We start from the raw sequence: 12,780 nt of genomic DNA, 5'->3' as shown, positions 1-12,780 counted from the left end.
AGAAAGAGAGAGAGAGAGAGAGAGAGAGAGAGAGAGAGAGAGAGAGAGAGAGGAAGGAGTGATTATATGAGAGCAAACATTTACATGGCAAGGAGTCTTAAGATTACATGTTGCATATATTAGCTGCCTAAAGGTTGGGGTAATACACTGGTTAAGGTTATAAAATATGCAGATAGATATACATTTGTGCCAGTAGTTGATGTACCTACAGTTTTAAGCTGACAAGGGGTACAAGCTGTTGGTGTGATGAAATATCTGTGAATGAGGTCAATCTCTTGTACTCTTGGCGGCTGTCAATATTTATGGTACATATTAGCATGTGTGCACATGTGTGTGTGTGTGTGTGTGTGTGTGTGTGTGTGTGTGTGTGTGTGTATTTTTAAGAGTGTAGGCAGTTGCTGAAAACAGAGATGATACTACTGTAAATATTGTCATTTTTGTCATTTAAGATGGATTCTGGTTGTTTCATTTGGTGTTTGTATATTTGGAGTGTTTCAAGGATGTCTAGTTTTCTGCCTTTTGGTTGGATGTGTAGGATACTACACTTCGTAATGATGTGGAACTTGTCAGGTTAATAAAAGATGTCTGTACAAGATTTTACATTACACAAAATATTGCATGACGCTAATGTTTAAGTTTTTTTCCCTTAATTTATATCTAAAAGTGCAGCCGATGAGTAGAAGGAGTTGTCATCTAGAAATTCTTTTAATTTATTTTTAAATGTTAGTTGGCTATCTGTCAGGCTTTTGATGCTCTTTGGTAGGTGACCAAAGACTTTTGTGGCAGCATAATTTACTCCTTTCTGTGCCAAAGTCAGATTTAACCCTGCATAGCAAAGATCATCCTTTCTCCTGGTGTTATAGCTATGCACACTGCTATTACTTTTGAACTGGGTTGGATTATTAACAACAAATTTCATAAGTGAATATATATACTGTGAGGTTACTGTGAGGATCCATAGATCCTTAAATAGATGTCTGCAGGATGACCGTGGGTGGGCTCCCAGTCCAGTGGGGGAGGGAGGGGGAGGGGGGATGTAAAAATTGCTATGTGGAGATGTAGATTTAGCTTTCCCATGATTTCTTTAAACCACTTGTAAATTGTGGGTCAGACCCTATGAAAAGAACATGAACGATACCCGTCCATTTCTCTGCCCTACTCGAGCTTGTACTGATTCTAATGCCTAGGTCATCCCCTGAACATTAAACCTGACGCTCTCTTCCTTTTTGTACAAGTGACGACAGTATATGTGTAGATGATTGCTGTAGACATGTACCACCTTCGCGGAGCTTTCTAAGCTCATTATCGACAAAATCCATGCTTTCGGTGTCTACAGCAAGGCTACATTATAGATGACTTTGATCGCTCTCCTGGCACTTCGACAGCATAACAACAAATATTCTTTGGTGTAGGGGGCTGTCCTCGGCAGAATCCTGACGTGTTCTCTCGGTACTGGGCCTGTGGTTGATGGAAGTGTCAGTTATTCGGTCACTTCTGTCCGAATCTATCCTGCCTTCAGTCTGCTGATGCCTCTGGCTCTCGGTTTGTCCGCTTCAGGAGGTCTCGACGTCAGTGCAGCATCTTGGCAACATCATACAGTCCACCCGCCATTCTACCCTCGTATATGCAGTTTCCTGCAATTCAAAGGTATCTTAGAGGAGCCATATGGTGCATAAGGAGGTCACACACTGAAATTGACCGCCCACTGACGAAAAATAGGGATGCCTTTTTATCTTTCGTCTCTAGGCGAACAGTAATGTTTGTCCCATGCTAAAAATTTAGCGACTCTCAGTTACATGGGAGGTAGGCGACACCAGACTGGACAATGCCTAGACACAACTGTTATAACTGTCAATGTTGAAGACATGCTAGGTAAAATACTTAAACGAAGTTAAATAGGAAATTACGATGGAACGCAAATTGCACCAATTATAGCTATGGATTAATACGTGTAAGAGCGTCTTTCGTGTTCTGCACCTTGGAACGATGGCATATGCATGACGGCGAGCTCACTAGCTTCAAAACATGGTAGTGGAACATAAATTCACTATTTTGAGATCACGAACCAATGATAGGAAACAAATATTTATGGTGTATGAGGCATTGAATGACCGTTGTGTATAATGCACGAGATAGTCATCTACTTGTGCTGAGTTCCAATCTTGAAAAATAATTCACTGTGATGTTTACAGAGTATATTTTCTACCCTTTGGGTTTAGATGAATTCGTCGGTGTATGAATCGCCAGCAGAAACTGTAGAGGAACTGCTGGGAGGCTTCTGGCTCGCTGTATCATTGTGAAGAGTAAACAGGGAAATTTAACAGACCGTGAGGCAAAACTTTATGTGCCATTGTAATTCATGAAATAACACTAACAGTCGTCACTTGGAACAGATCCTACAAGCTTTACTCGTTGCTATAAGGCGCCAGTTTTTTATTAAAGGAATCCTTTGCAGAACGAGATCAGTCTATGATCATCCAGTCATCATGACAAGCACCTATTGTTTAGTATCTTCGTGAGCCGGTTTAAGTATGGTGTGGGTGATTGGTTTGGCACGGTGAAACATTTTTGGAGTTTTTTTGTTGGTTTGATGCAGCTCGCGACGGTTCCTCTCCTGTGTCAACCTAATAGTAGTGCTTACACCTAGCGTCCTCAGTTATTTTCTCTATGCATTCCAGTCTCTATATTTCCCTATAATTCTTAGCCTCTGCTGCTCCCTGTAACACCTACGTCGTTAGTCCCTGTTGTTGCAACACGTTTTGCATCCTCCTTTCCCTTTTTCTATTTACTATTTTCCAAAAGTTCCTCTTCTCGATGATTCTGCAGAGATCTTCCTGATTTATTATCTTATCACTCCATTTAATTTTCAGTATCAAAATGTAATATCACATCTCAAATAGTTCGATTCTCTTTGTTTCTGGATTTCCCACTGTTCGTGAACCATCATAATGTAATGAGATGGTACACCATACGGTCAAAAGTATCTGGGCACCTGTTAATGGACTTCAACATGGATTGCATCCAGTCTTTGCCATAATGACAGCTTGACCCCTGCTGAGGACACTTTCAGTCATGTGTCCAAATGTCCCAAACACTTCCATCGGATTGATACACACGAAATCACTCATTTCCAGTCATACACTCTCCAGTGGCATCGCTCTTTACACGACCTCAAGCGCCACTTTGATCTGAGAACAAAATGTGTGGCTTATGAGGAGCTGTTCGACTATTGTGGCCCATTGTTAGGCTCCTTAAGCACAGTGACTGTGCTATCTGGACCGTTGTCAGAGCTTTGGAACTCATGAATGATTCCTTTCACTGACTTTTTTGCGGTTCTTATAACCACCCCATCCAGAGGTTGACGGTACCAGTGTTCGGTCTGGTATTGGTTTAGCTTTGGTTGTTCCTTCGTGACCCCACAGCCACATCATTAATAGTCAACTTGGGCAGCTTTAGAAGGGTTGGAACGTCCCTGGCGAGGTTACATCCAATGACTAATCCACGTTCGGAGCCTCTGAGCTCTCCTGAATGACCCATTCTGCTGTCACTGCTTCTCCACTGCCTCCTTTTAGAATGAGAAGTCGAATCCTTCTGATGTCTAGTGATTTATTTCACAGTAGTGTCCCGGTACTTCTGATCATAGAGTGTACTGATTATGAAATGTATCCCAGAATTTATTCTGTACGAGTAGATAGTATTTACTTCATCAGTTAAAGCCCAATTCTGGATGTGCTAATGAGAACTGTGACATGGAATCTGTCAGACAAGAAGCAACCACTGGTGAGGTACCTGTGGCGGGCTGGATGCTGACCATCGGGAGTCAACGATTGATTGCCTGATCGCTTGTACCAAGAAAGTTTTTCCGGTTACAAACAAGCATGACCTTTTATGAATGCATGGTCTTATGATGGAAAGAATTAATAAAATCTTCTCGGGCATCAGGTGGGTAAAATCCCACGAGCTTCCAACCGAGCTCAGCTCGACCATTGTCAGGTGGGATATAACTGCTGTGTCACCGTGGCCTCACCGTTACGTAGCCGTGCTGCTGGCTGTGACGTCATTGGAGCTCTCTCCCTCGCCAAATATGGTAATGTTTTCGTCTCGCGTCCGTCACGCCCACTTCAACCTCACGATGGCCTCGTCCCAGGCCGTGCTGAGCTGCAAACCGCTGTCCTTATTGACGATATTTTTATTTCTACAACTTCTTTTATAGCGCTATTCCAAAATGCCTTCGTCCTCAATTACAAATGTTTCGTCGAACAGAATTCGTTGTCTATTTTCTAAAGCGAGTGCTACCAAGGCTAATTTTTGTGGACAGCGTACGCGTAAGCACGTCTCGTGTTCCGTCCGGCGTTGCTCCACAGTGCTTTCTGTTTGGCCTACGTAGAAGGAGCCGTACTGACATGGTATCTTGTGCATCCTCCAGGCGTTCTATGCCCTCCATCGTCCTTCGCAGGTCTCATGAGCTGTCGTACTTTTAGCTGAGGGTCTGAACACTGATGAAGTGTTGTGTCTCTTCAGGAGCCGGTTAATCCTTCCCGACAATGCTCCACAGGAAGGTAAAAACGCAGGCTTCTTGCTGCCTTGTTTGGTGGTTTTTCTCCTTGCGTCTCGCCAGAAATAGCCTGTGATACATGGCGGGGATTGCAGCCATTTTCCCGGAAGAGTTTCCGGAGATGGCTTAGTTCTAGTGGCAAATTTTCAGCATCCGAGACGACTTTAGCGTGATGGATGAGGGTGTTCAGAACGCCATGTTTTTTTGCCGGATGGTGGTGCGTGAGAACGTGCTGATTAGATTAGATTACATTAGATTAATACTAGTTCCATGGATCATGAATACGATATTTCGTAATGATGTGGAACGAGTCAAATTTTCCAATACATGACATAATTAAGTTAATTTAACAACATACTTAAGTTAATATAACAACTTTTTCATTTTTTTGTGTTTTTTATTTTTTTTGTTTTTTTTATTTATATCTAAAAATTCCTCTATGGAGTAGAAGGAGTTGTCATTCAGAAATTCTTTTAATTTCTTCTTAAATACTTGTTGGTTATCTGTCAGACTTTTGATACTATTTGGTAAGTGACCAAAGACTTTAGTGCCAGTATAATTCACCCCTTTCTGTGCCAAAGTTAGATTTAATCTTGAATAGTGAAGATCATCCTTTCTCCTAGTATTGTAGTTATGCACACTGCTATTACTTTTGAATTGGGTTTGGTTGTTAATAACAAATTTCCTAAGAGAGTATATATACTGAGAAGCTACTGTGAATATCCCTAGATCCTTAAATAAATGTCTGCAGGATGATCTTGGGTGGACTCCAGCTATTATTCTGATTACACGCTTTTGTGCAATAAATACTTTATTCCTCAGTGATGAATTACCCCATCATCGATCAGTGTGTGAAGGTATCCTACAAAGACTGCAGCTGAGGTGCACATTGGTTTTCCGGCGGACGGGGACGTCAATGAATGGCAATGCAGCATATATCTCTACGTCAATCTTAAACCTAATGTGGTGGTGAATACTGTTTAGATGTTGTAAGAATTCTTCCAGTTTTTCACTTCCGCAAGGTCAGATAATGAACTTGTAATCAACTTAATGCTAAAAGCAACTTGGAGTAACGGTGAAAGCAGCTTGGCTTGGCTGCAGGTGGGTCCAAAGCAATGTCCTCAAATTTCTTCGTAAAAAAAAAGGTATCTACGGTTGACAATCAGTGTGGCTTTAGGAAAGATAAAGGAATCAGAGGGCCAATTCTGACATTGTGGTTGATAATGGAAGCAAGATTAAAGACAAATCAAGACACGTTCATAGCCTTTTTCGATTTGGGAAAAGCGTTCGATAATGTCAAGTGGTACAAGATGTTCGAAGTTCTAAGGGAAATAGGGGTAAGATATAGGGGAGATGTGTAATATACAACACCGACAAGAGCCAAGAGGGAATAATAACAGTGGAAGAACAAGAACGAAGTGCTCGCATTAAAAAGGATGTAAGATGGGGGTGTAATATTTCGCTCCTACTGTTCAATCTGTACATCGAAGAAACAGTGATGGAAATAAAAGAAAAGTTAAAATGTGGAATTAAAATTTAACGAGAAAGGATATCAATGAGAAGATTTGCTGATGATATCGCTATCCTCAGTGAAAGTGAAGATGGATTACAGGATTTCCTGAGTCGAATGAGCTGCCTAGTGAGTACAGAGTGTGGATTGAGAGTAAAACGAACGAAGACGAAATTAATGAAAAGTAGCAGAAATGAGAACAGTAAGAATCTCAACATCAGGACTGATGGTCACGATGTAGATGAAGTTAAGGTATTCTGCTATCTAGGCAGCAAAATAACCCGTGATGGACGGAACCCAGGACGGGAGGAGGACATAAAAAGCAGACTGACACCGGTAAGAAGGGCCTTCTTGATCATGAGAAGTCTACTAGTATCAAACATACGTCTTAATTTGAGGAAGACATTTCTGAGAATGTACAGTGAGGGATAGCATTGTATGGTACTGTGAGGTGGATGGTGCGAAAACCGGAACATAAGAGAATCGAAGGATTTGAGAAGCGGTGCTACAGACGAATTCTGAAAATTAGGTGGACTGATAAGGTAAGGAATGAGAAAGTCTTGCGCAGAATTGGAAAGGAATATGTGGACAATATTGACAATAAGAAGGGACAGGATTACAGGTGATCTGTTAAGAATTCAGAGAATAATTTCCGTGATAGTAGTGGATGCTGTACAGGGTAAAAACTGTAGACTAGAGGAAAACAGAGATTGGAATACCTCCAGCAAATAATTGAGGACACTAGTCGCATGAAGAGGCTGGCACAGGAGAGGAATTTGTGGCGGGCCGCTTCAAACCAGTGACAAGACTGATGACTCGGAAACAAAAGAATGAATGGAACGTGACCTTGCAGGCATAAACGCGAGGTACGAATAAGGAGGAGCGTTGGCAGCGAAGGCGCAGGCGGCGCCGGCGCAACTCACTGTGGCAGGCGGGGCAGCAGTCGCCCGGCGGCGGCGTCGGCTTGCGGCCGTCGGGCGGGCAGGAGGCGGGCGCTGGCGGGCACAGCTGCGGCTCGCAGCGCGCCCGCCCCCGCAGGCAGTGGCAGGCGCGGCAGCCGGGCGCCCGCCACTGCGCGCCCTCCTCGTAGAAGCGCTGCTCCCACAGGCACGGGCCCGACTCGCCCCCGGGGCCCGCCCCCGCCCCCGCCCCCGCCGCCTCCTGGTGCAGCACCGGCACCACGTCGTTGTCCGTGGACCGCGGCTGGCACGACGCCGGCACCTTCGTCTGCCGGCACACGAAGGAACTATGCTAGGACCGCTGTTGCTGTTAATTCGTTAAGTCACAACCTGAAAAATTTGTGAGTCTGTTGAAAATACAGGGTGATCAAAAAGTCAGTACAAATTTGATAACTTAATAAACCACGGAATAATGTAGATAGAGAGGTAAAAATTGACACACATGCTTGCAATGACATGGGGTTTTATTGCACTACTGGCCATTAAAATTGCTACACCACGAAGATGACGTGCTACAGACGCGAAATTTAACCGACGGGAAGAAGATGCTGTGATATGCAAATGATTAGCTTTTCAGAGCATTCGCACAAGGTTGGCGCCGGTGGCGACGCCTACAACGTGCTGACATGAGGAAAGTTTCCAACCGATTTCTCATACACAAACAGCAGTTGACTGGCGTTTCCTGGTGAAACGTTGTTGTGATGCCTCGTGTAAGGAGGAGAAATGCGTACCGTCACGTTTCCGACTTTGATGAAGACCGGATTGTAGCCTATCGCGTTTGCGGTTTATCGTATCGCGACATTGCTGCTAGCGTTGCTCGAGATCCAATGACTGTTGGCAGAATATGGAATCGATGGCTTCAGGAGGGTAATTCGGAACGCCGTACTGGATCGCAACGGCCTCGTATCACTAGCAGTCGAGATGACAGGCATCTTATCAGCATGGCGTGCATCCACGTCTCGATACCTGAGTCAACAGATGGGGACGTTTGCAAGACAACAACCATCTGCACGAACAGTTCGACGACGTTTGCAGCGGCATGGACCATCAGCTTGGAGACCATGGCTGCGCTTACCCTTGACGCTTCATCACAGACAGGAGCGCCTGCGATGGTGTACTCAACGACGAACCTGGGTGCATGAATGGCAGTCATTTTTTCGGATGAATTCAGGTTCTGTTTGTAGCATCCGTGTTTGGCGACATCGCAGTGAACGCACATTGGAAGCGTGTATTCGTCATCGCTGTACTGGCGTATCACCCGGCGTGATGGTATGTGGTGCCATTGGTTACACGTCTTTGTCACCTCTTGTTCGTACTGCGGCACTTTGAACAGTGGACGTTACATTTCAAATGTGTTACGGCCCGTGGCTCTACCCTTCATTCTATCCCTGCAAAACCCTACATTTCAGAAGCATAATGCATGACAGCATGTTGCAGGTCCTGTACGGGCCTTTCTCGATACAGAAAATGTTCGACTGATGCCTTGACCAGCACATTCTCCAGATCTCTCACCAATGGAAAACGTCTGGTCAATGGTGGCCGAGCAACTGGCTCCTCACAATACGCCATTCACTACTCTTGATGAACCGTGTTATCGTGTTGAAGCAGCATGGGCAGCTGTACTTGTACACGCCATCCGAGCTCTGTTTGACTCAATGCCCAGGCGTATCAAGGCCGTTATCACGGCCAGAGGTGGTTGTTCTGGGTACTGATTTATCAGCATCGATGCCCCCAAATTGCGTGAAAATGTAAAAAATGGTTCAAATGGCTCTGACCACTATGTGACTCAACATCTTAGGTCATAAGTCCCCTAGAACTTAGAACTACTTAAACCTAAGTAAGCTAAGGACATCACACACACCCATGCCCGAGGCAGGATTCGAACCTGCGACCGTAGCAGTCCCGCGGTTCCGGACTGCAGCGCCAGAACCGCTAGACCACCGCGGCCGGCCGTGAAAATGTAATCACATGTCAGTTCTAGTATAATATATTTGTCCAATGAATACCGTTTTATCATCTGCCACCTGAATTTTTCTTAGTGTAGCAGTTTTAATGGCCAGTAGTGTAGAACAAAAAAATAAAAAACAAAGTTCACAACATGTCCGACAGATGGCGCTGGACAGCAAAACTGCAACCGTGACGGGTGAGAGGTACGCCGATATTTTACAGAATCGCATCATCGACAGTGCTGTTCACGACATTATTCCTCGACTACAGTTATTGTTGGTCCGCAGCTCGTGGTCGTGCGGTAGCGTTCTCGCTTCCCGCGCCCGGGTTCCCGGGTTCGATTCTCTGCCTCGTGATGACTGGGTGTTGTGTGATGTCCTTAGGTTAGTTAGGTTTAAGTAGTTCTAAGTTTTATAGGACTGATGACCATAGCTGTTAAGTACCATAGTGCTCAGAGTTATTGTTGAGGAATGATGGTGGACATATTGAGCATTTCCTGTAAAGAACGTCATCTTTGCTTTGTCTTACTTTGTTATGCTAATTAATGCTATTCTGATCAGATTAAGGCCATCTGTCGAACATTTTTGAACGTTTGTATTTTTTTGGTTCTAATAAAACCGCATGTCATTCCAAGCATGTGTGTCAATTTGTACCTCTCTATCTACATAATTCAGTGATTTATTCAGTTTTCAAATTTTTACTGACTTTTTGATCACCCGGTATCTGCACAGTCCAGACACATTAATGTCACCACCGCCTACGTTTGATGCCAACGTGGAATGACCACGCGCGCACAGCAGGTGGCAACACTAGCAATGGAGGGTACATGAAGTGTGTGGGAAGGGAGGACGCGGAAAAAAAGCGCAGTCACTATCGTAATGCGGAAATAAAGCGATTTATCTAATGTCCAAAAGGGCACGATCATTGTCTTTCAGGCCAAGGGCAGAAGAATTTTCGAAGTTGCTTTATTTGTAAACTGTTCACATGTTGCCTTGATAAGAGTATACTGTGCATAGCAAAATAGCGCAATCCAGAACTGGCAACAAAGCAACCGTGGTGCACGATGGGCCGCAGGTGACAGGGGAGGTGTGTACAGGTGAAAAGACGTGAACCTGTTGAGCAACTGACCGCGCAGATGAAGCAATAGGCTACCAACAGTGCCAACTCAACAACCGTTCAGCGAACGCCGCTGCTTGTGGGCCTCTACAGCAGGCCCCTCGTTCGTGCACCCATGCTGACGCTGTTCGTCGGCGATAGAGGCTGGAGCCGGCCGCTGTGACCGAGCGGTTCTAGGCGCTTCAGTCTGGCACCGCGCGACCGCCACGGTCGCAGGTTCGAATCCTGCCTCGGGCATGCATGTGTGTGATGTCCTTAGGTTAGTTAGGTTTAAGTAGTCCTAAGTTCTAGGGGACTGATGACCTCAGATGTTAAGTCCCATAGTGCTCAGAGCCATAAAAAAACCATTATTTGATAGAGGCTGATCGAAGAATAATTGAAGCAATTCAAAATTTATATAAAAATTCTATTTCAAAAATAAAAATTGGTAAATATCTATCACATGGATTCCAAGTCACAAAAGGATTAAGCCAAGGATGTAGCATCTCACCTACATTGTATAGAATATATACAGAAGTAACTTTACAGAATTGGAAGAAAAAATGTCACGCTATGGGAATACCAATAAATGATAGAACAATATACTCGTTACAATTTGCAGATGACCAACTGATTATAGCCCACGACTATGAGGACATAGAGTATATGACCAGAAAATTGATTCAAGAATATAAAAAATCAGGTCTAAATGTAAACATGAATAAAACAAAGTACATGGTAATTGGTGGAGTGAATGGAGACTTAATATTAGAAGAAGGGATGGGAACAATATCAGCTACTGAGGAATATAAATATTTAGGTGTGAAAATTACAAATGATGGGAAACAGGACAAAGAAATTAGATCAAGAATAAATTCTGGAAAGACGACAATCTCTTTATTGAATGGAATTCTCTGGGACAAACACATAACAACTGATAACAAATAAGGATTTTTAAAACAATAGTTAGGAGCATTATTACATATGGTTCAGAAGTGTGGACAACAAAATGGCAACTGAAATCAAAATTATTAGCCACAGAAATGGATTTCTGGAGACGTTCAGCAAGAATATCAAGACGAGAAAGAATAAGAAATGAAGTAATCAGAGACAAGATGAAATGTAAAAATTCAATTATTGATTTCATCGAGCACAAACAACTTAAATGGTATGGACACATCAGACGAATGGAACAGGAAAGGCTACCAAAATGCATAATCGACTGGGTACCAATTGGAAGAAGAAAAAGGGGACGACCACCTGATACATGGAAACAGGGAGTTCAGTCAGCAATGAGGAAGAACAACATTCCTGAAGTTTTATGGACGAATAGAGAAGAGTGGAGAACAATAATTAGTGACTTACTGTAATCTAGAATAGGTGCTGGAAAAATGTACTCTCATTGTAAATCCAGAATAATAAAAAAATTAAATTTGCAAGCAAATACCACTACCGAACTTCCAGTGAGTGCCGACAGGCGGCCTTTTCAGACGACAGATGACCGTTGGAAAACACTCTGCAACAATTATCGGAAGAAAATGGTTCAAATGGCTCTGAGCACTATGGGACTTAACATCTGAGGTCATCAGTACCTTAGAACTACTTAAACCTAACTAACCTAAGGACGTCACACACATCCATGCCCGAGGCAGGACTCGAACCTGCGACCGTAGCGGTCACTCGGCTCCAGACTGTAGCGCCTAGAACCGCACGGCCACTCCGGCCGGCGCGTATCCCTGTTGATAACTTCCAGGACCTCACTGACTCTTTACCTGCGCGTACCGCAGCGATCCGCACTACAAACGATGGTTATTGAAGCTTTTAACAGGTGGTCACAGTAATGTGAATGCACAGTGCATATGAGAGAACTTATATTTTTAACATTTTATATTTTAAGAAACAAAGGAATTTCAGACATTGGCGGCGCCATATATATATACATTATATTTTATTTGGACCCTTGCCCATATTCATAACTGAGAAAGCGATAAGCTGGAACTATTACTGTACATCTTGTTTTAACATCTTTGCATCAGACGCGCAGAGGTGGTAGATCACGCCATGGGGAACAGCCTTTGTTAGAGATAAAATGTTCGGTGACGGTTCACGGCGACGGTAGGCGTTCTTTAGCATTCACCGGCCCTGGAATGTCGAGATTTCACTGACAAGCATGGTATGCTAATCAGGTGTTCTGTATACTACCTACCCTAGTAAACTAGTAGTGATTTTCAAGATGAAAACCTTAAGAATGAGTGCCTCTAAGTGGGGAAAAGTAGGGGAGACCGGTGGAAAACGGCCACCATAACGTTTGGCGCAAAGTTTGGAGGTCTCAGTGATGAAAAAAAAAAAAATGAAAAATTAGGAACTGTTTAGTAAAACTTTTTGTAATAAAATTTGCAAATGAGGATAACATAATTTTTCTATAATTTTCAGTGTGTTTTGTTTGTTATATAAATGAACTCAATAAGTATCTTTAAAACCATTCTGCCCCATGCATGGGACGGAAGAATGGTCTCCGTTTTGTATAGTTATTTTCTTCGATGACTCATCTTAAAAGTAAGCTGGGCTTTATCATGCTCAGTATCCATGTCAGGACATGGGTTATGGGGCCACTGCTTCCTGAAACTTAAGTCAGCGTAGCGAGCCAGAAATCCAGGGACCAAATTTCTCCAGCCATTTTCATTTTGTTGTGGAATGGGTGTGTGCATGTTTTT

General features: G+C 43.5%; 1 protein-coding gene across 1 annotated transcript in view; it reads right to left on the bottom strand.

The window, feature by feature from the left end:
• The window catches only part of LOC126175595 (dorsal-ventral patterning protein Sog-like), a 544,108-nt gene that overhangs the window by 18,269 nt on the left and 513,059 nt on the right, over nt 1–12,780 (bottom strand). Inside the window, 1 exon segment of the mRNA XM_049922459.1 lies at nt 6,989–7,292. Coding sequence (XP_049778416.1) covers nt 6,989–7,292 — 304 coding nt within the window.

Source organism: Schistocerca cancellata, chromosome 3 (genome assembly GCF_023864275.1).
Source record: "Schistocerca cancellata isolate TAMUIC-IGC-003103 chromosome 3, iqSchCanc2.1, whole genome shotgun sequence".
Taxonomy (NCBI): domain Eukaryota; kingdom Metazoa; phylum Arthropoda; class Insecta; order Orthoptera; family Acrididae; genus Schistocerca; species Schistocerca cancellata.
The sequence above is the reverse complement of the archived record's forward strand: the minus strand, read 5'-3'. Positions and strand labels throughout refer to the sequence as shown.